Source organism: Oncorhynchus gorbuscha, linkage group LG16 (assembly GCF_021184085.1).
Source record: "Oncorhynchus gorbuscha isolate QuinsamMale2020 ecotype Even-year linkage group LG16, OgorEven_v1.0, whole genome shotgun sequence".
NCBI classification, from domain to species: Eukaryota; Metazoa; Chordata; class Actinopteri; order Salmoniformes; family Salmonidae; genus Oncorhynchus; species Oncorhynchus gorbuscha.
Window position 1 is genome coordinate 70,275,104 of NC_060188.1, and position 25,178 is coordinate 70,300,281.

General features: G+C 40.4%; 1 protein-coding gene across 3 annotated transcripts; it reads right to left on the reverse strand.

Moving 5' to 3' along the window:
• Window positions 1-23,348, reverse strand: LOC124000652 (rho guanine nucleotide exchange factor 9-like). 3 transcript variants are annotated; one of them, XM_046307199.1, is made up of 11 exons: window positions 23,178-23,348; window positions 17,642-17,821; window positions 17,146-17,235; window positions 8,654-8,878; window positions 5,659-5,838; window positions 5,136-5,368; window positions 4,675-4,804; window positions 3,820-3,951; window positions 2,181-2,424; window positions 2,033-2,101; window positions 1-1,929 (listed from the first exon to the last, which is right to left on the reverse strand). In XM_046307199.1, exons 1-11 carry the CDS (start codon window positions 23,196-23,198, stop codon window positions 1,760-1,762), a joined length of 1,674 nt encoding a protein of 557 aa, XP_046163155.1. In that variant the 5' UTR covers window positions 23,199-23,348; the 3' UTR covers window positions 1-1,759. The 3 variants fall into 3 exon arrangements, with proteins under 3 accessions (XP_046163155.1, XP_046163156.1, XP_046163157.1); XM_046307200.1 differs by lacking the exon at window positions 23,178-23,348 and adding an exon at window positions 22,755-22,865; XM_046307201.1 differs by lacking the exon at window positions 17,146-17,235.
• Window positions 23,349-25,178: the final 1,830 nt, after the last annotated feature.

Below are 25,178 nucleotides of genomic sequence, written 5' to 3' on the forward strand. Positions count from 1 at the left end.
TTAACGCATTTTGATTTATTCCAAGCCATAGTCACAAAATTAATGATAAATCATCCATAATTATCAATAAAACCAAAAATGAAATTAAACAACTTATCAATTCAGATATTTAAGCATTTGTTTTAATTAGAAAATGCACTTTTTAAAATAAATGTATGAATGTTCCATATCAGTTCATCAAGAGAAAATGCCTTAATATTTAAAGTGTTTTTTTCCCCTTCAATATTACTGCACACTTTCATATTGCGCTTTTATACTGTATCTAATGCAATGTATTAAATCCTAGTTGATTTTTTAGGCATATAAATAAATATCCTTTTAAAAATTGTTTTCACCCTTTGAATACAAATATAGATAACAAGCTTGACCACCAGCATTTCCTTTGCATTTTTCATGTGAAATTCTGGTATAACTTTGTTGTTGAAGTAGCCATCATAATGCCTAAAAAACCACACTGGAATCCCCCTGAAATGTTCCCCATCTTCTGCTTCATCTAAGCCTGGTGGCAGAGCAAGCGAAGGATTTAACCTGCAATGACAGGCGTAAAATCAGTCATGTCATAACATTGTGCTGGCACTATGAAAGCCACCACAGGAAAAAGACTACCAAGATGTTTTAACTGTAGTTTGGCTACCTTAAAGTGGTATTCTTTCACTATCAAGAATGAATATCACATGAAAATAAAGCCAATGAATAGGGGTTTAACCATGGTCATTTATGGAACTAGCGTCAAATTATTTTATGGTAGGCCTTTTTATTTCTGAAACTTATGCGATCACAATCTTCGTTAAATGACTTGGGTGGTTGAAAGGCATTCGTGCAGACTCTTCTACCTGATGAAATCACAGATGGATCTTAGGTAAGTGCAACTATAACCACATATTATTCTACAATGACTGAGGTGCCCGGTGGAAAAGAAAGCACTATGCAATGATAGCTGAATATAGCCTACTGTAATATCATGTCTCAAACTACCATCCTGGTTTTGTAAAATCAGTGTGAATGACTATTTAAGAGAACACCACGAGATGATATTCCTATCAGACTTAAGTACCTACATGTAATAAAAATATATACAACATATATACCCTGTCAACAATATAAGATGTATTGGAACGAGTCACACTGAAGTTGATGATGCGGATTCTCTTTTCCCTTTGACCCGTAAGAATATAATTGCACAATAAATACCTACAATGGACTTCATCATGCGTTTTAAATTAACAAAAATAAAATTGAAATAAATACTCAAAAACAATACAAGACTGATGAATCTGGCCAGCATTTTACTTGAAAAAAAGGGGGAAAAAACTCATAAAATGCCCATTAAGGTCACAGTGAACTGTAGGACACAACCAGATTTGGCATAAAGATCAATGTATGACTAGTGCTTCCTCAGTTTTAAATGTGGACACAAATGTTCTGTTAGTTTTTCCTTGAAACTCACGGTTCCCTTTTCCATTGTCCAAGGATTAGTAGAGGTCACAAAAATATTCTCACAGATCAAGAGATAGGAAGGTGTTTTGGTTTCTCTCAGGTTCCAAAGGTGTGGTCATTCGCTGTGGTAGTTGTGTTGGTAGTTGTCATTGCAGTCATACAGGTAAAGTGATTACAACAGTACAGTCATCAATGAGATGCTCACAAGCTAAATGTTTGACAATCCAAATACTCGTGTTCAGCTTTCCCTTTGGAGTCACAATTGAAATACAATGGTGCTTCTCAAAAAAATAAGGTGGTCTTTCTAAAATATATCTCTTCTCTATTTCCTAAAGGGAGTTAACCTGCTGAAGCTCTGCCAGAAGGGAGACTTGCACCTTTCAGGTTCAGGGAATTCAAATTCTGATTGTTCCATGCCGTCTCCTACCAAGTACTGTCCTGGATTCATGGGGTCCATAGGAGGGGGGTATCCAGGGGGCACAGATCTATGGCCTACACATGGGAGGAGAGATATATTAAGGAGGAGAGAGATGCACTATAGATGGACTAAAAACAAAAACTGTTAGTTAACTAATTTGGGAAAGTGTGCATTTACCTTTTTGTTTGGTCATTCTTCGCACTGTCATCGCTGCTTGTCGCTTCTGATACTCTGATATCTCAAACCCTGAAAAATATAAATAATTGTCATATTCATTCACCATTTTAATTTGTTGTACAAATGAACATTTCTTTCACATACACACCTATTTTTTCATCCTCTTGCACCATCTTGCGTTCCTCGTGAAAAGCTTTTAGCCAGCGAAGTTTCTCCTCCAGCTTCTTGGCCAGGAAGATGTGGATCTCGTCGGAGTCCTTATTACTCAGCTTGAACGCATTCTTCACACTCACATTGAAGTCATCATCTCGCCCATCCACAGCATCAACTAAATTGTACCTGTCCATATCCATGCGGCCCTTGTAGTACAGGATGTCTCGTCGTATTAAGTCCTGAGGGAAAAGTAAGGGAGTGAGGAATGGAAGGGAAAAATTAAGTAGAGAGTGGATTCTAATTTACTTTGAATTATCTACACCAGTGCTTTGAACAATAGTGAGGCACTGCGAAACCCAGGTGACAGACAGATAGGAAATGAAAAGGATTGAATTCCTGGCAGCCAGGAAGAAATAAGTACATTTTTACTAATTGCAGCCTATCAACTTCCCTGTGATAGACAGGGTTCCATGCAATCACCCTGATGAATAATGCACTTTGCTGTAAACAGCTGCTCCTGATTCCAGGTGTCCCATCCCCATTGGTGATGTTTCTGCTGCGTAATATATATTCCTGTCCCCTCAGAGAGCTTGTGTCACACATGTCCCAGCGGTAGCAGTAAACTCAGAGACACAACAGCCCTGTGTACTGTACTGTAAGCTTCCTCTAGCTCCCCTTTGGACATGACGGCCTTATGTTACAACACTGTTGTCATCCACCTCAGGAGCAGGAATCAATCACAGTGCTGAGGGGATGGAGATAAAAGGTAAGACAAGCAGGAACGAATCTCCATCCAGTTCTGTTACAACAAGTACCACAGGGTCAATTTTCAGGAGCTGAATTAAAGATGTGTTCCTGACCATTTGAATTTCAAACTACAAATTGCACTGTGACAATATATCACACAGAATTTCCCTCACTGTGATGTTTGTGAGCTACCCACCACATTTGAATGACAGCTTTTACGAAGACTCATACTAATCGGCCCAATTCATGGGATTGATTGTGGGTTTAAGAGCTAAACACTTCATGAATTGAGAATTTCTTAGCATGACCTTTGAGAATCTCTCAACACATGTTGAGCTATTGGATACATTTCAGAACTTCGTAAATTTATCTTTTTTTCTTGCGATGCTTATTTTTTTAACAATTTAAGTTTGTGTATATGACTCAAGTTTTGTCAGAATTGGGGAGTAAAGAGGAATTGCTGTCATAAAAACTACTATCAAACAAGCCTGTTCGGCCATAAAAACGGCAGTTATAATGTCCTAAGCTGTGTCTTTGTCACCACAGTTGTGAGGCTAAGCATTTTCTCATACAAGCCGGTGACTTTCTGTTTCACACAATAAATCATTACCCCTTAGGTACATTAATCTGGTGACTTGACTCTTTCAAGCAGTGGCCTTCATTTGCCTTGAACCTGGGAGTGTAACTAAGGGTACAAACACACGTACTGATTTTGCTGCCATTTTTTATTCACAAACAAACTGACCGGTTGATCACATTCTAAACAAATTCATGCCAACTCTGTCTGCAAACGAGAGGGGTAACATAGGCAATATGTACACCTGGGAGTGTCAAGACTGGTTCCGATCAATTAAATAGCATTTGTGACCCAGATATGGCCACCTTACCTTTTTACACAGAACCATCTGATGGTCGAACAGGAAGAAGACCCTGGTCTGACTCCGCCCATATGGCTGGTAGATCCAAGACATCTCCCCAGTGTAGACCAGCTCTGTACTCCTGTCTAGAATATCATCCCCCTGCACAGAGAAATACAAGATGGTTAGATCTTTAAACAGGATCAATAACACAGTCTGTGATACATAGTCAAGAAAACGGAATCCTTTTATGCTTATGACGTTAGAAAAGTGATTGATAAGATAATGACTAGTAAGACAGGCTTCCTCTGTTTAAGACAGGCTTCCGCTTCCTCAAATACATAGATGGTGACAAAGTAGAACTCTGGTGGGTTTGATTTTTTTTATTTTTTACTTGACATAATTACAGTACCTCAGTGATTGTGCAACTCTGGAAAATCTCTTCAACTAGGTCAGAGTGGCCTGCTAATGCTAGCTCTCTCACATTGAATACAGGCTCGAGTCTAGCAACACAGATCCTTACACTTCCTTTTCTCACTCCTGATTAACTTCATCCCGATGAAACAGAGTGCTTCAAAATGCACCGCATCTGACAGTCTGTTTTCTTATTTTATCAAAAGAGTACATACTCCAAAAGGAGCAATTGATATACTTTCCTTTGGAAGGAACAACTTCTTGCCTCTAAACCTTCATAGAAGGTCTACGTGACAGCTTATCAAAATATTTGCATTGTAAAATACATTGTGTTTCAAACTCTGACCAAAACAAGCTAGTAGCAAAGGAGTGAGTTGACAGAGCCAAATCATTAACTAAAAACGGCTTGTTGTATGTGTTTTCCACAGTACTTGTTATTTCCTCAGCCATGTCACCCTGTCTCAGTCCTACCTCCCAGTCCAGCACAGACGCCTGCCACTGTGCTATCTTGTCAATATTTTCCAGGCGACGCTTCCTCTCGTTAATCTGCTGAGTGACGTTCCGCATGACAGCCAGCGCTGCAGCGACGTAACGGTAGTCACTACGAGAGGGGAGGAGACACAATGTTATAGTGGGGGTGACCAAGTAGGAGGAATAGGTCAACAAAAGAACTGTATAGTCAGGCATGCATACCGTGCCACATCTCTTTCACAGCTTCACTGCACAAAACAACAATACTTTAAGTTTAGCATCCACGTCTAGGATCCTCACATATTAATGAAAGATCCTCAAGTCTCATACTGGCCAATTAACCTGAGAGCAAAAAATACCAATCATTCCAGCAGGATCTTTATCAGTAGAAACAATGCTTCATCATGACACAGAGGTGAATGTAAATATTTGATGTGACATTGAGACTAAGGGACAGGTACCTGTGCTCCTGGACAGTGTACTTGAGAAGCTCTGCCAGCTGCAGAGGGTACTTGCAGATCTTCTGGACAGGCGTGAGCAGGAAGCCATCAATGGCGATGTCAATCATCTGCTGCACCAGGCGACACGCCTCAAAGAAATGCTGATAGCGGCCATCCTTCATTAGCCGAGAGAGCTCCATGCAGGCATCCACGTGGTTGTTGCAGTACTCTGAGTAGATCCAAAAGCCATCTTGCTGCAACAGATAAATGTGTACACAGTATGTTTGAAATGCTGAAACGAGCTGAATTTTCTTTTCTTTTTTGGAGTTAACAAAATAGTGAGGGTACACTACTGCCTTAAGTTACCATTGAAATTAATAACCAAAGGGAACTCTGAAATGCCCCATCATCAAGGTTCTCAGAAGTATGAAAAATGATGAGAATCCAATGGCCATGTAGATATGAGACACAAGGTTTACTCAAACCTATTGAGGGATTACATTTAAAAAACACTTGAAATCCTGAGAGATACAAAAATGCTTACATGCTCTAGGAAGCAGGGACCTATTTCACTGAGATGAGGTTCTTCTGTATTGTACTGCTTCTCCAGGTCTCTGACAAAGCCCATTTGAAACCTGTAGATATCTTCAATGTTCCCAAATATGACCCTCAACTGGTCATCATTGAACATGTCTCTTCTTTTTTTACATTGCCGGAAGTAACCCTGAGGCAACAAAGAAAAGCAAATGGTTTTGATCCAATATTATGCATTTCAAATGATAGTATTTCATTGATGTTGCATGGCATCTTATATGATTTTTTCTTTACTGCAGGGTGTCATGTAAAAATCTTCCCAGCATGAAATAGTTCCCAATCGTTGTGATTGTAACGTCATATAAAATTTCTCCCAACGTGAAAATATTCCCAGTTCAATAATTGCACGTGCGTCTCTTTATGTGGATGGCGGAGATAGGCGGATATTTATTTTGCCCCCTCCCGTAGCGCCCAAGTCTTTACACTGGCAACATATCTCTCCTCACATCAACATTCAGCACTTAGACGTGTGAGTCTGGGTGTATATATGCCGACCTCACGCCTCAACAAGCTTCTGATTGGTCAGTGTCAATACTCCTGGCCACCATTGAATGGCAGATGTGTGAAGCAAATGCGCATTCTCACAGAACAGTTTTTCGAGGTCAAGACAGGGTGAGAGAAACATCTGCACGAGCTCAGCCATCCACATAAAGATCTGCGCGTGCAAATATTGAACTGGGAACTATTTCACACTGGGAATATTTGTACATAACACAGGGCATTCAAACAGTTTTGTCTGAGTTTAAAAAAGGCATCAGTGCCAATGACTGAATCATAATCATTGTTTATTCCCTGTTTAATTTCCCATCGAATTAATTTTTCTAACCACATTTTTCCCAGATTAGATCTAGAGGGAAATAAAAGGCAGGGAAGATGACTACAGCTCTATAAGCAAGAGTCTCAGTTATGTAACTCATCCCCTCTGTGGGAGCTCATTTCTCCAATAACATTTCAAGTCATTCATGAAAAATCATATAGTTTCACACTTAAGGGACCCATCACACTTCAATAGGCATTCCCAGTCACCTAGACATTACGATTTGCCATGTGATGTTGCTTACACAATTTATATTTTCTCTGCGTCATTTTGGGGGTTTCGAAGCACATTGTGATTATGTAATATTTATGTGGGAACAGAGGGAAAACTGATGAAAAACGTCTGATTGGGTAACAGCTTTTTGAGTACTTTTTCATGTCCTCTCCTGGGTGTGTTGTTTGACGGAGACAGGTGGTGCGTGAAGAGATGGAGTGCTTGTTTCTATATATGCTGGGGAAGAGTGGTGTGGGATGGGAGGGATGCTATTTCTGAGCCCACAACCAGCACTTACGGGTCAGCCATCGCTTCTAATCTCTCACTAAAACACTATAGCATGTCACTACTCTTTAGAACATAATTGACTGAAGTTTGCCTTTAGACACATTTTGTTCCTAGTCCATGGAAAGCACTGTACTGCATAATCTAAATCTGCACAAGAGCTGTTATAGCACTGTGGAAATATTGGATTTACAGTTTATTGGGTACTTAGATAAATACACTTTTTTTCATGCCCATTTAATATTTCATATTGGATAATCACTAATAATCTGTCTTCTCTTGCTATGAATAGTGGTTGGGTAATGGCCTAAAACAAGGTAATTGTCTAAAACAGAGATAGGCAACTCCAGACGTCATTAAAAATCTGCACTCCCCTCCCCAACACATGTTGTTTTCTTCACATGACCCTCCCTTTGTACTGTAAAAAATGTTGCAGATCCTCCCCCCTCAAAATGTACTCAACAATTATGATTACCACCATAAATAACCATAACTCTAGCAACCGTTGTATTTATACATGAAGTTATCGACTTTACCACTTTCGCATGGTTTTGTGGCACAGTCAGTTTATTGTCAGGGCAACGCTCCAGAAGGTTAAGGGTTCGCAGACAACGACCAAAAAATAGACAACAAAAATGACTCTCGTTACACTACGTTCAGAATCGGCTGCAGACAATGATCAGCTAGGGGGAAATTTGTTTCACATTTTATGATATTTATAAATTATATAAAATAGATGCAACGAATTTTCCACCAACAGGTTTCTGTGCCAATGCACCACACACAACCAATAAGCATCGCATAACCGCACACCGACTTGGAACGCTTATCATCATGGTTTGCGTTGTCAACACCTCCCAAGTAGCAGACACTGCAAGCTCCTTGCTACATTCTAATCAAAGCAACATTATCCCACCATTGGTTAGCTACTAATAGCTTAAAAAGACCAACCTAACACAATATCTGCCAATTAATTTCCAGCAATATTGCCCTGTCTGTGTTGTGTGTGTTTATGTGCATCACTCCGTGTGTAGCCAGTTGATATGATAACCGTCTTGTGGTTTAACAGAAATACTTTCCCCAAAACCTCCTAAATTAAATATTAACTGCAAAGTAGGCTTACCTGGCAGAAGTATATCATAAGGAAGTGTATCATTTGTATATATTATTTGTTATTTGCAAGGTTTGCCATGAAATGAAACGCAGCAGAACAGAACCATCACTAGACCTGCACATTATACCGCACATTCCGCGCTCACCATATGCACAAATAAAGGGCCAGATGCGCAATTAAAGGGGAATTACACTCAAAAATCTACTTGTTAATTTCCTTACAGACCTCAAATAAACGGTCTTCTGATGTGATGTGATGTAAGCATTGACATGGACTCAGAACATCCAATTTCATTGTTTTTCACCTTGTTGGCTCGGGTATTCGAATCAGCGAGCGCCCCTTCATTTACTAGCCCAACACTAGGTTATATGGATACGTAGACCCGTGACCCACTGTGGCCCCTCATGACATTTTCAGATTTTTTGTGGCCCCCACCCCACGCCCATCCATAGTCTATAACTTCTGCTTAACATATGTCCTTCTGTCTTTGGAATATCTCTAGCCAGCCAAGCCTACCTCACAGATGTCCTTCAGGTGTTTGATGTAGTGACGCTCTGTGCTCATGATCTCGTTGATTACATTGGCCCTCATCTGGTCTCTGTTCTGGACGGTTTGGCCCAGGCAAAGACAGTCGCTGCTGCTGGGGCTGGCCTCCGCATGCCCGTTCTGGACCTCACTGGGGCTAGGGCTAGCCCCCTCAACTGTCTCTACCGTCGTGCTCTCCTCCTGGTTCACCCACAGCTGAGGACGGCAGAACACAACATGTCAGCCTGGACAAATAAACAGTAGCATCAACAATCAGGGTTCGGGTTGTAAGTGATCTAAAATATTTTTAAAATACAAAACAACAACACCATATCAATTCCAAAGCCATGGGGCCTTTTCTCCCTATTCAAATTAATTTTCAATGCCACTTCTTCAGTTTAAATTGAACAATGTGTATCGTAATTAGATTTGTCAAAAACGCGTTAAAAAAGTATAGAAATATCCATATCAGGCCTTCATTCCTCTGATGCACCTGTAAAGTAGGTACCTGTTCAAAAAACATTGTAATTTATCTTGAATTCTAACAAAGCCTTTACATTGAAGAGTTGGGTTGGGAATTGCCAGGGACCTCACTATAGGTCTGCTGTAGAGGGACAAGAGAGAGCCACGATAACGAGTTTTAATTATGGAAATAAAAGTGCTGAAGACAAATTAGCTCCCTATTTAAAAAGAAGATGGAGAACAAGCTATGAAGGAAAAATACTGGAGTTTGATGCAGGTACAGCCAACTAGCGCAAAAGTAATTTTGCAATATTGTCAAAACGATACGATATGATATATTGTCAAAAATAATATTGCGATATGTAACAGTATCAATGGAATAGGTTGAGCTAAAGCAACAGTATGCATCAAAACTAGAAAAAGAAACAAGCATGAAATTGCAGGTTAGGCTGAGTACATCACTGTGACTGCACAATAGAGCTTTAAGCATGAGCGCTCACAAGATGTAAGGCAGTGACACAGGGAATTTAAAACAGAGCTTTGCTACTAATAAATGGGACAGTTGATAGACTGCACTGCACAATCCCTGTGTTTCAACTGTGGCTCCTGACAGTCTGTTTCCAGCAAGGTTCAAATTGACAGTGTTGGGGAGTAGCGAATTACATGTAGTTCAATTAGTAATTAACCTACATTTTGCAGTATCCTGGTGGCAGTTGAACTCAATACAAATCTTGGTAGTGTTTTCAAGAGTTAATTACTTTTTTTGCCATGTAGCGGTGTAGAAAACTACTGGAACAACACAACATTTTATTCTAACCAAAAAAATAAGGGTGAAGTAGACAACAATTTCCTTTCTTTTTCAGCATCAGACCTGCCAAATTCTGACTTGAAACAGAGTTTTTGTGTTTAATTGGTAGCTTGGTAAACTATATTTTCAGAGTAGCTTCCCCAACACTGTAAATTGATAGGGATATAACCTTAACATGCTATAACTTAATATAATGAACAATATGGGTCCACACAAGTTTAAACTTCTCAGTCTCAAAATGAGCAGTAGCCAATTCAAATAATCTACGTGGTTGCACTTTATACAACACTAAATGTATAGCTGTTCCCATAACATAACCTGCCACATTTAGCACGATGCTAACCTGACCAGCAGGCCAGTGATTATTTCCTGTAACAAATTCCGCATCAGCCTATCAAAGATCTTATACTTTATATCCACCAACCAATGGCATTTCTTAAAATAGGTCAACTTGGCCACCAGGGGGATATTTTAAACCTCCAAATTCAAGGTTTACTTATGTTCCACTTAGTATGTCACAATTGTAGTGTGCCAATATTGCATGGTGCTGATTTTCCACTATATGACAAAATTTCATGTTTTTCACACACATCCATGTGCTTTTACGGGAAAAAGATAAAGGAAGTCTATACAACATTTACATTTAACATACAACTTTTTTTTAAATTTGAAGAGCCTTATGATCTTGTCAAATTGCTATCATGTACCTCTATTATTATTGCAGCCAGGTAGCATATACCAGTGAACTGTGAACTGCAGGATACGGTAACAGTGGGTTTGAGGCCCCCTTGTGTCTCACAAAGATGCAGCGGTTGGAACAAAAAATCTAAAATGTGGACTAATCAGACCAGATTTCCACTGGTCTAATGTCTCTTATTCTTATTGGTGTCCTTTAGTAGTGGTTTCTTTACAGCAATTTGACCATGAAGGCCTGATTCATCCAGTATCCTCTGAACAGTTGATGTTGAGATGTGTCTGTTACTTGAACTCTGTGAAGCGTTTTTTGGGCTGCAACCTAAGGTGCAGTTAACTCTAATGAACTTACCCTCTGCAGCAGAAGTAACTAGCCTAGTGGTTAGAGTGTTGGGCCAGTAACCTGAAACGTTGCTGGATCGAATCCCTGAGCTGACAAGGCGGAAATCTATTGTTCTGCCCCTGAACAAAGCAGTTAGCCCACTATTCCCTGAAGATGTTGATTAAGGCAGCCTCCACACCTCTCTGATTCAGAGGGGTTGGGTTAAACGCGGAAGACACATTTCAGTTAAAGGCATTCAGTTGTACAACTGAATAGGTATCCACCTTTCCTAACTCTGGGTCTACCTTTCCTGTGGCGGTCCTCATGAGAGCCAGGTTCATCATTGCGCTTGATGGTTTTTGCGACTGCACTTGAAGAAACATTCAAAGTTCTTGAATTTTGACTTGCATGGCTTAAAGTAATGATGGACTGTTGTTTCTCTTTGCTTACTTGAGCTCTTCTTGTCATAATATGGACTTGGTCTTTTACCAAATAGGGCTATCTTCTGTATACCACCCCAACTTTGTCACAAGACAACTGATTGGCACAAACGCATTAAGAAGGAAATAAATTCCACAACTTAACTTTTAACAAGGCACACCTGTTAATTGAAATGCATTCCAGGTGAAAACCTCATGAAGCTGGTTGAGAGAATGCCAAGAGTGTGCAAAGCTGTCATCAAGGCACAGGGTGGCAATGTTGATGAATGTCAAATAAAAAAATACAGTTTAATTTTTGTAACACTTTTTTGGTTACTACATGAGTCCATGTGTTATTTTGTAGTTTTGATGTCTTCACTATTATTATTATTCATCTACAATGTAGAAAATAGTTTAAAAAAATAGTAAAAATAAAACCCGGAATGAGTAGGTGTGTCCAAACTCTTGACTGGTACGGTACATATTATTCAATCATTGCATCCACACTGGTTCTATTTGTGACGCCTGATGCACTGCAAGTCCTGCCTCTCCCATCTCAGTCTGGTCAGCATGTTAGGGCCTGGCTACGAGTACTCTCGTTGACGCGCGCGCAAGCAGTATGGGTGCAATGATTGAATAACATGTATGTGCACATTTATTTTGCAACGGGTGGTGTGGTTAGCATGTATGTCTGGCAGGTTATCCTATGGGAAAAGCTAACATGTAGCGTTGTATCACATGCAACTACGTCAACAATTTCAATTGGCTGATGGGCATTTTGAGAACTTTTTCTAATGTTCGCAAGTATGGACGCGATAAATACAGTGCCTTGCGAAAGTATTCGGCCCCCTTGAAATTTGCGACCTTTTGCCACATTTCAGGCTTCAAACATAAAGATATAAAACTGTATATTTTTGTGAAGAATCAACAACAAGTGGGACACAATCATGAAGTGGAACGACATTTATTGGATATTTCAAACTTTTTTAACAAATCAAAAACTGAAAAATTGGGCGTACAAAATTATTCAGCCCCTTTACTTTCAGTGCAGCAAACTCTCTCCAGAAGTTCAGTGAGGATCTCTGAATGATCCAATGTTGACCTAAATGACTAATGATGATAAATACAATCCACCTGTGTGTAATCAAGTCTCCGTATAAATGCACCTGCACTGTGATAGTCTCAGAGGACCGTTAAAAGCGCAGAGAGCATCATGAAAAACAAGGAACACACCAGGCAGGTCCGAGATACTGTTGTGAAGAAGTTTAAAGCCAGATTTGGATACAAAAAGATTTCCCAAGCTTTAATCATCCCAAGGAGCACTGTGCAAGCGATAATATTGAAATGGAAGGAGTATCAGACCACTGCAAATCTACCAAGAACTGGCCGTCCTTCTAAACTTTCAGCTCATACAAGGAGAAGACTGATCAGAGATGCAGCCAAGAGGCCCATGATCACTCTGGATGAACTGCAGAGATCTACAGCTGAGGTGGGAGACTCTGTCCATAGGACAACAATCAGTCGTATATTGCACAAATCTGGCCTTTATGGAAGTGGCAAGAAGAAAGCCATATCTTAAAGATATCCATAAAAAGTGTCGTTTAAAGTTTGCCACAAGCCACCTGGGAGACACACCAAACATGTGGAAGAAGGTGCTCTGGTCAGATGAAACAAAAATTGAACTTTTTGGCAACAATGCAAAATGTTATGTTTGGCGTAAAAGCAACACCCTGAACACACCATCCCCACTGTCAAACAAGGTGGTGGCAGCATTATGGTTTGGGTCTGCTTTTCTTCAGCTGGGACTGGGAAGATGGTTAAAATTGATGGGAAGATGGATGGAGCCAAATACAGGACCATTCTGGAAGAAAACCTGATGGAGTCTGCAAAAGACCTGAGACTGGGACGGAGATTTATCTTCCAACAAGACAATGATCCAAAACATAAAGCAAAATCTACAATGGAATGGTTCAAAAATAAACATATCCAGGTGTTAGAATGGCCAAGTCAAAGTCCAGACTTGAATCCAATCGAGAATCTGTGGAAAGAACTGAAAACTGCTGTTCACAAATGCTCTCCATCCAACCTCACTGAGCTCGAGCTGTTTTGCAAGGAGGAATGGGAAAAAATGTCAGTCTCTTGATGTGCAAAACTGATAGACATACCCCAAGCGACTTACAGCTGTAATCGCAGAAAAAGGTGGCGCTACAAAGTATTAACTTAAGGGGGCTGAATCATTTTGCACGCCCAATTCTTCAGTTTTTGATTTGTTAAAAAAGTTTGAAATATCCAATAAATGTCGTTCCACTTCATGATTGTGTCCCACTTGTTGTTGATTCTTCACAAAAAAATACAGTTTTATATCTTTATGTTTGAAGCCTGAAATGTGGCAAAGTTCAAGGTCGCAAAGTTCAAGGGGGCCGAATACTTTCGCAAGGCACTGTATATACCATATAGTTCTGTACATGAACAGTTTGCTTATATTCACATCGAACCCCAATATCAGGAGCCACTAGAACAGGTGACCCTGGGACCCCCATCATACGATTTTTGTTCACATGTTTTGTCTTATCAGGTGAATGATAATGTCAAGGAGAAGTAATCAACATTTTTAAATTAATAGATTTGGTTGATAGTTTTTTATTGTTTTGACCTCCCCACATTATAATATACAAACAGTCAAGAAATAACATTGTATTACTAAAGGGATAAAACCTTGAAACAATGAACATGATGTCCCTCTACGCAGTATTCATTGTTTGATTAAAATCTGATACCTCCTAGTTGAGGGAGTTGGAGGAGTTGTAAGCGCATTAGTGCATTGGTTGCTTGAAGGCATCTCAAGGAATGAACTGTCACTTTGTGTAATCCTCAAAGGGAACTAATTTTAGCAACCTTGCCAGAGGACACGGGGTAGGTAGCTGACTCCTAATAAACATCTACACAATCATGATGTTTTTCAGGAAAAATACACATTACAAAGCCAGCCATGATGCAACTGTATTGTTAATGGGCACATTTCCCTCTAGGATATTGAAGGTACTATTTTCCCATAGAATTAGCTTATAATTTCTTGTCACATAAATAAAATCAAACACAAACTCAAGCAATCACTGAGTAAGATGAGATCAGTTAGTAGATTCAATCAAAAAAAAAAGATGATGTTGAAGCATTTACTCATTTACTTAGAGTTTAGCTCAATTGTAATGACAGATAGTGGGGTCCGAAATGATTGACACCCTTGATAAAGATGAGCAATAATGACAGTATAAAATAAATAATTCAAATATTGTATGTTAATAGAATTGGGAAATGATATTATTTTATACAAGTACAATTGCTCAGAGAAAGATCATACCCCCAAGACATGGTAAAAACCTGAGTTATTGGTAATTGTGAGAGGTTACCATGTCTTGGAGGAAAACTACATATACAAAAGTATGTGGACACCCCTTAAAATTAGTGGATTTGGCTATTTCAGGCACACCTGTTGCTAACAGGATTAGAAAATCGAGCACACAGCCATACAATCTCTATAGACAATAATAGGCATTAGAATGACCTTACTGAAGAGCTCAGTGACTTTCAAAGTGGCACTGTCATAGGATGCCACCTTTCCAACAAGTCAGTTCGTCAAATGTCTGCACTGCTAGAGCTGCCCCAGTCAACTGTAGGTGCTGTTATTGTGAAGTGGAAACGTCTAGGATCAACAACGGCTTAGCTGCGAAGTGGTAGGCCACACAAGCTCACAGAACAGGACCACCAAGTGCTGAAGAGAGTAGCGTGTGAAAATAGTCTGTCCTCAATTGCAACACTCACTACAGAGTTCCTAACTGCCTCTGGAAGCAACGTCAGCACAAGAACTGTTCGTCTGGAGCTTAACAAAATGGGTTTCCGTGGCAAAGCAACCGCATACAAGCCTAAGATCAACATGCGCAATGCCAAGCATCAGCTGGAGTGGTGTAAAGCTCAAAGCCATTGGAAACACTCTCTCTGGAGTGATTAATCACACTTCACCATCTGGCAGTCCGACAGAGGAATCTGGGTACGGTGGATGCCAAGAGAACACTACCTGCCCCAATACATAGTGCCAACTGTAAAGTTTGGTGGAGGAGGAATGAAGGGAAATCTTGTGAAGGGAAATCGTATTGCTACAGCATACAATGACATTCTAGACAATTCTATGCTTCCAACTTTGTGGCAACAGTTTGGGGAATGCCCTTTCCTGCTTCAGCATGACAATGCCCCGGTACACAAAGCAAGGTCCATACAGAAATGGTTTGTTGAGATCGGTGTGGAAGAACTTGACTGACCTCCACAGAGCCCTGACCTGAACCCCATCGAACACCTTTGCGACTGCGAGCCAAGCCTAATTGCCCAACATCAGTGCTCGACCTCAGTAATGCCCTTGTAGCTGAATGGAAGCAAGTCCCTGCAGCAATGTTCCAACATCTAGTGGAAAGCTGTTAAGGGTGGAGGCTGTTATAGCAGTAAAGGGGGGACCAACTCCATATTAATGCCCATGATTTTGGAACGAGATGTTTGATGAGCAAGTGTCCACATACTTTTGGTCATGTAATATTATATTATTATTTACAGTAAAACTGACTCCAAAATGACACAATACATTATTAATCATTCATTTCGATTGGACACAAAATAATCTGAAACACAACCAAAACAAACTGCAAATGCATCTAATAAGTTATAGAGTCACAAGCTTGATGTAATCATTGTGTGCTAGGAATACGGGACCAAATACTAAACGTTTGACTACATTATTTATAAGAATCTTTAGGGGTGTCAATAATTCTTACCCCTACCTTTTTGAGAAAAAAACAATACTTGTTAAACAAAATATATTTCTCTGAACAATTGTATTAGTATAGCTCAATATTTCAATTATTTATTTCATACAGTCATTATTGCTTATCTTGATCAAGGGTGTCAATCATTTTGGACCCTAATGTGTCTGACTGTTTGTTTGTAAATATGAGGTAGTTGTGGTCATTAAACCTATATCTATATTACAAACACTAGACCCAACCATAACGAACAGAGTCATGGGACCCTTCTGAGATTGATTTTAAATATGCATGTGGCCGTACAGAATTCACATATGGCCTGTGCTGTAAGTAATCTTTTCCAGACATCAGGTCTCAGTGCTTGATGGTTCTGTGTACACAGTATATCTCAGCCTGAGTACATTGTCCCCGGGTGTCTATTTAGAGCCCACTCTCTCTGTTTCCTTGGACCAGTGGACAAAAGCTGCATGGTCAATTCATAGGATGGGCACAATAATCCAGAAATGCTCTTAAGATTTTAGAAAATGTATGTTCCTGAAAATAACTTCCAACATGACAACAAATCCAGTAACATAAAATAACCATTAAATAGCTTTTATTTGAGTCACTCATCAAGCCTTGTTCGTTTTATCCACCTGTTTGATATGCCCTGTCCTCTGCTAAAAGGTTGGTCATACATGTTTCATCGTTCAAATCTGAGATGAATCGGTGCCTCATTGCTCGCTTTTCAGTTGAGTGAGAGTGCAGAGAGTGAGTTAAAGAGAGTAAGTGAGAGTGAGAAAGAGAGTGTTGTTTGAGATACTATAGTTTGACCGTAATGCTATTACAAGCTTGACACTTGAAGCATGGTGATGTCTGCAAATGGAAGCAGTAGTATAAAGCGACAGGATGTTAGATATGGGGTGGTCCAATGTGCAGTGAGATGCTAGTTAAAACAGTTGCTTTGAAATACTTGCTGAAACTATTAAACGCACCTTGGTAGTTGTGTTTTGGAACCTTGGAGCTGCTATAGGGTTGATATAGAAAACCTGTTTTGTTTGAGGTTGTGGTGGGTGGGGTTCAACCTTTGGAGAGAAAAACATGACACACCTCGTTCAGACTCATTTTTACAGTTGGCAGATGGAGAAGGCTAGTAGTGATAACCCCGCAATGTAAGAACTCCTCACTTTTCTGAAGTCTTCTTGTTTTCACAGTATTTCAAATGGAGACTAGTAAATATTTTTAGTTCCTGTGAGATTAGCATGGCATAATCATATTTTGATCTATATCAAAATATCATCATCATCACCCAAGCCTAAAATATCTGCCCTCAAAACAGGGCAGTGAATCAACGATAATTATCAATGATAAGGCAATGGCAAAGGATAATCCATCGGAGCATTGAGAATAGGTGGTAAAACCTAGTGTACTTGTTGAGGGGCAAGACACGGTGCAGCAGAGAATGAGAAAATCTTTGATGGCTCCACTCACCCTCACAAAGCTGGCTGGGAACCATCCTTCTTCATCATCAATCTGTCCCCACCACCAGTCCTTATTTGATGCATCGAGGACCTTGATGACATCCCCTGCCTTAAATGCCAACTCCCTGTCGGCCATGGTGACATGATCCCATACTGCCTCAGCGCTGACGATGGATCCTCCACTGATCAACTGTTGGTGAGGGGTGAGGGGAGAGAGGGGTTGAGGTAGGGGAGAGGAGAGAAGAGAAGAGGGGAAATGGGGGATTGGGGTGAGAGTGGGTAGAGGGAAAAGGTGAAGGAAGGGAGTGAGAGGAGTAGTGGTGAGGGAGAGAAGAGAGGACGGTAAGGGCTCATTAGTACTTTTACAAGGGCAGGAGGGCACTGTCAAGTCTTGGTGACAATATCTGAGTTTCAAACCAATTTATCTACTTATTCCTTTTTTTAAAGTATTATTATTATACATTTTTTAAAATATATATATATATATATATTTTTTTTTCATACAAATGACCAGTATTATAAAGAGTTACACATCTTTGATTCAGTGAAATGACTCTAACACGTGAGCTGTTATAATCAATGCCAAAGTGATAAGCAATGGTGGTGTGGGGGCTGTGCTTTGGCAAAGTGGGTGGGGTTATATCCTTCCTATTTGGCCCTGTCCCGGGGTATCATCGGATGGGGCCACAGTGTCTCCTGACCCCTCCTGTCTCAGCCTCCAGTATTTATGCTGCAGTAGTTTATGTGTCGGGGGCTAGGGTCAGTTTGTTATATCTGGAGTACTTCTCCTCTCTTATCCGGTGTCCTGTGTGAATTTAAGTATGCTCTCTCTAATTCTCTTTTTCTCTCTTTCTTTCTTTCTCTCTCTCTCGGAGGACCTGAGCCCTAGGACCATGCCTCAGGACTACCTGGCATGATGACTCCTTGCTGTCCCCAGTCCACCTGGCCGTGCTGCTATTCCAGTTTCAACTGTTCTGCCTGTGATTATTATTATTTGACCATGCTGGTCATTTATGAACATCTTGGCCATGTTCTGTTATAATCTCCACCCGGCACAGCGAGAAGACGACTGGCCACCCCTCATAGCCTGGTTCCTCTCTAGGTTTCGGCCTTTCTAGGGAGTTTTTCCTAGCCACCGTGCTTCTACACCTGCATTGCTTGCTGTTTGGGGTTTTAGGCTGGGTTTCTGTACAGCACTTTGAGATATCAGCTGATGTACGAAGGGCTATATAAATAAATTTGATTTGGATGACAACTGCCTTGCTCAGGGGTAGACCGACAGATTTTTACTACATCAGCTCAGGGATTCAATCCAGCAACCTTTTGGTAACTGACCCAACACTCTAACCACTAGGCTACCTGCCATTCCATGTAGACATCCCAGTTTCGATCCCCCAAAGACCTCATACCATAAATGGACACTGGTCTCTAAAATATGATTAAGTATAACATCCAGTAGTGGGTAGAGATGACTCAAGGATGATACCCTAACAGACACATACCTATTTTTTTATAAATTTTTTATTTCACCTTTATTTAACCAGGTAGGCCAGTTGAGAACAAGTTCTCATTTACAACTGCGACCTGGCCAGGATAAAGCAAAGCACTGCGACAAAAAACAACACAGAGTTACACATAGTATAAACAAAAGTACAGTCAATAACACAATAGAAAAATCTATATACATTGTGTGCAAATGGAGTAAGGAGGTAAGGCAATAAATAGGCCATAGTAGTGAAGTAATTACAATTTAGCAAATTAACACAAGTGATAGATGTGCAGATGATGATGTGCAAGTAGAAATACTGGTGTGCAAAAGAGCAAAAAAAGTAAATAAAAACAATATGGAGATGAGGTAGGTAGTTGGGTGGGCTACTTACAGATGGGTTATGTACAGCTGCAGCAATCAGTAAACTGCTCAGAATGATGATGCTTAAAGTTAGTGAGGGAGAAATAAGTCTCCAACTTCAGCGATTTTGGAAATTCGTTCCAGTCATTGGCAGCAGAGAACTGGGAAGAAAGCTGGCCAAAGTGGGTGTTGGCTTTGGGGATGACCAGTGAGATATACCTACTGGAGTGCGTGCTACGGGTGGGTGTTGTTATGGTGACCAGTGAGCTGAGATAAGGCAGAGCTTTACCTAGCAAAAACTTACAGATGACATTGAGCCAGTGGGTCTGGCGATGAATATGTAGCGAGGGCCAGCCGACGAGAGCATACAGGTTGCAGTGGTGGGTGGTATATGGGGCTTTGGTGACAAAACGGATGGCACTGTGATAGACGGGTGGCACTGTGATAGACGTGTGGCACTGTGGGGTGGCAGGGTAGCCTAGTGGTTAGAGAGTTGGACTAGTAACCGGAAGGTTGCAAGTTCAAACCCCCGAGCTGACAAGGTACAAATCTGTCGTTCTGGCAGTTGACCCACTGTTGCAAGTTCTAGGCCGTCAATGAAAATAAGAATTTGTTCTTAATTGAATTTGTTCTTAACTGACTTGCCTAGTGAAATAAAAAGACTGCATCCAGTTTGCTGAGTAGAGTGTTTTGTAAATGACATCGCCGAAGTTGAGGATCGGTAGGATAGTCAGTTTTACAAGGGTATGTTTACCAGCGTGAGTGAAGGAGGCGATGTTACGAAATAGGATGCCGATTCTAGAATAAATTAGGGATTGGAGATGCTTAATATGAGTCTGGAAGGAGTTTACAGTCTAGCCAGACACCTAGGTATTTGTAGTTGTCCCAATACTCTAAGTCAGAACCGTCCAGAGTAGTGATGCTAGTCTGTCTGCTCACCCTCAGAGAATACCTCCTTCTACAGATAATCAATCTCCATCTGGGGTTTAGACATTAAAGTGGGGAAAACTAAAACTGTCCAAAAAAATTAAGGAAGTCTCATGAAGAGGAATGATTGCATTTATATTTTCCCATCTGTATTGCCATTGTAAAAGCCAGGTCAAATAAAATAAATTCACAGTTTGACAACCCTATTAATTGCATCACGCACAGGGATTTAAATATTACACTTTTGCCACTTTTTGTCTAGCCCCTCCCTCTCACAAAATGGCTCTAGATTTGTGGGCAAAATCTGTAATTGGCCTTATTATGTCTAAAACAGATTTACTGTACATAAAACACTTTTCCTCTGTGTAAAAGTCAATGTTACATAAGATCATCAGTAGTACATTGTTCAGTCACACTACTACAAAAAGCAGTTCAATAAGGCCAAAAGGAGTAATATACCATCTTCTTCCAAATATTTTCTTGACCCAACATTTAACATTTTACATTAAAGTGTAAAAACCTGAATATGAACATAAACTATTGCTAACTTATTGCTCTAAAGAGCTTTGTGTATGTAGTTGGCTGGAGTGTGGTGGAGGCTTTAGGGATCAGGAGAACCATACTGAAACAGGGTGCAGATCGGTAGATGCTACATTGGTGCCGTGACCCAGATTACACAGCTGAGCTGCACTATCGGCTGGCCGATAAATCCCTAAATCATATCCGCTCTGTTTGGAGTGACTGTTTTTCTCAAAATCCATACCAAACTTTGGCATAATTTATCTTTTACTCAACAGCGTTTCTCTAATATATTATGTAGAGAAAAACTCTACTTGACCTACCCTCCATTCACACTTTAATGTCATGATCTATTCCAGGCCAAATGACTTTATGTATGAACATAATTAACATCTCTTTAAACAAAGATTTATGGAATAGACCACAGGTCTATAGACCACAGGTGCCCTGCCTGAGCTCCACCTCCAATCCTAATAACATGAGTGAATGAACAAAAGGTGATATCTCAAACTATGAGAGATACAACAGTTTGAAAACAGACAGTAATCCCTCACAGTTATATACTAATTAACAAGTCAACATGTCCCATGATAAGTGTCAAGAGAGCTCGCTCTCCACTATAACTCACATGCTCAAGAACAGAAAGGGGTATTTTTAGCTCCACATGCATCTCCATGTGAATGCACCCCTGCCTGCATTAAATATGCACACCCGTTTTGATATGACAACCTGTATTTGGCTTCCTCATAATACAATTAATGAATAACCCTGTCTTTTTAAAATAATATCTGCATAGGCATACTGACAGTAATACTGTTATTACACTAGAGCAGAGCATTCCCCTTTTGCAATACAGCTTTTTTTAAATCTCCTGTGAGACTCGATGCATCACCATTTATTTAACTGTGATCCTGTGATATGAAGAGCACTGTAAGCAGTCAATACAACAGGGAGGTCTTTGCATTAAGTTGCAAACAAACACACACACACAACAAAAACATGCTGTTACATTCATAGCATCTGTAGAATTGTCACTATGAAAACGCAAACTGTATTATATTAGTTCTACATAAAAAAAAGAATATCCACATAACCATTCGTCATACTATTTAGGCCTACCAATTCGCATAAACTAAAAGCAATGTTTCGAGATATCCTATAGGCTACGTCATAAAATACAACATTATGAGGCACCATGGGGCCTACTGTGAGGTAGGCCTACAGTAGAAGCATGGAAGTATATACATAAAAAAACACTTCAATATCAATGTAAAACCATTACAACACGGGTCAATATTTAAACACTAAACACTACATTCGATAATACATTATATTATTAGGCTACTGGATAGCTCGTTTACAGTAGGCTAGGTGATGCTGTTTTTGCATTGTGCCCAGTAGCTCTGAGACCCAAATGGCATGGTCAGTAGTTTACAAAACGCAATCTACAGCCTGGAGAATACAGTTATTCTATTTAATTATATTATTTTAGCGCATGTGAGTCGCATCTTTTCAATCCTACCAGATCAAGAAGATTATGTGATAAGACTATATTTATTTCAAACGAGCACCATATTGTCAACGCCAAGTAATCAACAGAACAGGATTTTACTGAAAAACATTGCCTCTCCCACATCGCATGCATAGATAGATGTGTTTTACAACATGCCAATAAAATACATTTACAACGAGAGAACGCCGAGACAAGGAACAATTCCTAACAATCTTATAACACCGATCTGGCGCCCGCGACTGCCATATGCCACTGGTGGCCGATATGCTAAATAAAATGTAAACCACAAACAATATATGGTAATATAGAATATACCAGCGCCATTCATATCGTGATGAGGCCATGTTGAAGCCCTGTGTGTACTTCCATAAGAACACGCATTCACTCCCACTTCCTCGCCTCCACTGCACGCCGTGCGTACTTTAGTGCGGGCTGTGATTATCCATACGCGCACTGAGGCACAGTATCAGCAACCACCAACCACACAAACAGAAGCATCGCATACGATAATTACGACCATGCAAATTATCATTTTCATATCCAAGGTCATAATGTAGAGCATGAGCTCTGCAACATTTAATCGGTTAAGGTGCATATTGCTGTACACCAACATTTTGTGACTGTTCATAATTCTATCCAAACGCAAGGAAACATTTCTGGTATAATCTCTAGCTACCTCCTCTTTCACATAATATTGTATTCATACGTATAACTCTCTTACAGAATCATCATCCTCACCATCATCATCCTCATCATCATCAGAGTCTGCACCGTTAGTTCCCCTTCCACTCTGACACCCGTAGTCCGCTAGTTTCCTGATTTGCCGACTTGAATGCCGTTTTTCATTAGGAGTAGGGGTCTTTGCATGCACTAAAATTGTGATGGTAACGTAGGCACTGTAGAACGCTACTGCTGCAACTCTCCCTGCGTAGCGGGGAGCAAAAACCTGGGCGGTGCTTCGTGCATAGAGGAACAAACCACGGGCACTCATTGGGGGCTCATTATGGTTCCGATCTATGCTTCAAACTGGGAGTCCTAACCTCGTGATGCTTGCTCATCAAAATATAGTTAAAATCACGGACCAGAGATATTAAATCATAATAAGAGGAACATAGACACTGTATGGGGGTTATATTGGCCTGTGCCAGTTGGCAATACAAATGTCGTAATTTCATTATATGCCTAGGCTACTGTAATCATTGATAATAGTAATAAAAACAGGCAGGTTTTTGAAAAGAGAAATATTGATATCCACCCACGTGGACCATTCTACACGAATCAAAAAGTAACAGAGGTCTTAACAGTAGGATAACTACTTTGTAATTTATCTCAGTAGAGATTAATCTCGCCTCTTGGCTCCTGTGCACCTGTCACTCCAAATCCCCATGCACTCTGAGCTCGATTGTTCACTGGCCCCATCGCTGTCACTCCTGTAGCTCTCTCTCACAAGCATGATGAGAGAAGTGCATAGTTGCACTATCAGCCTTGGGTCTCAGACTCCACCAACACAAACGTCAGGGGGAAAAACTCACAGAACTCATAAGGATAAAGAAGAATAGAATTGAACAATAATTCAAATAAGACATATGAAAGCAACACAACACAGGATGAGGAGAAAACATGCTTTGGGCTAATAGCACAAGTGGATGAGGATAAGTAGCACCTCTGCTGTTCCAACACCCATACAGATGATTTTGAGGGGTCATAACAAAACCAGGTGGACCATACACCGAGTCCTCATGGGGGAGATTCCGGGAGACCAGAGGTAACAAAGCACTGGCCTGGCCGGTTGTGTGGTCTTATCATTGCCAGCAGGTAGAGAGGAGTGGTTACCCTCACTGCCTCAAAGGCAAGCACAATGGCTTTGAATCTGAAGCCAACAATCACTGGGAGCTTGTGTGGAGAGATGAGGAAAAGGTTGACATGGGCTGGCTTCAAGAAAAGCTCAGATATACAAGTATTTAGTCCACACAAACAAAGTTAAGTCCACAGACAAGACCTCTCTGACACTGGCAGTCAACAGCTTTTTGTTGGCAGCTACTTGAAAGCAAGGGGAAAAGCATCATGTTGTTTTGACCTCAATGCTAGGCTGCTGTCTGTCTTTGCGGCTCATCTGAGGATAGGAAACGTTTCATATTAGAATCAGAGGAGTCTCCGCTGCCCTCAGATGACAATGTGCCTGTACCTTTCAAACGAGAGAATCTCATTATCTGGAACCTGATACATTCACTTCACTGAGGCTCAGTGACAACGACAGCTCAGAAGTAAAAAAAAATATGTCACTGTTTAAAAAGGAAACAAACATCATTAGTGAGAAGATCTTGCTATTTTTACTCTCCCATGATGATAGAATATGCTGTTAGAATAAGCTTTCAAATGATACTGTGCAACAGAAAAAGGAGGTGGGGTAGAGGGGTACTGTAGAAATCCAGTGAAATCTAAAACCAGGGAGACTGCAGCATTAGAGTGGGGCTAAACCACTGCAGTGGGAAATCTACATACTTCTACTACAGCTTTGTAGTGGATGCACTGCGCTGCAGTGACCCAGCCTTGGCCCACGTACACCTCAAATAGTCACACAGTCTAGTTCACATTTGTATTTCGTTCACTTGTTAATGTTCAAATGTGTTCTATTAAATTAACATCACATAGAGCTTTCAGTCTCTCTATATATATCCACATAGGCCGATACACACTTATCTAAATCAGGAGCAAAAACAAGAATAGTTCCAGTTTCCT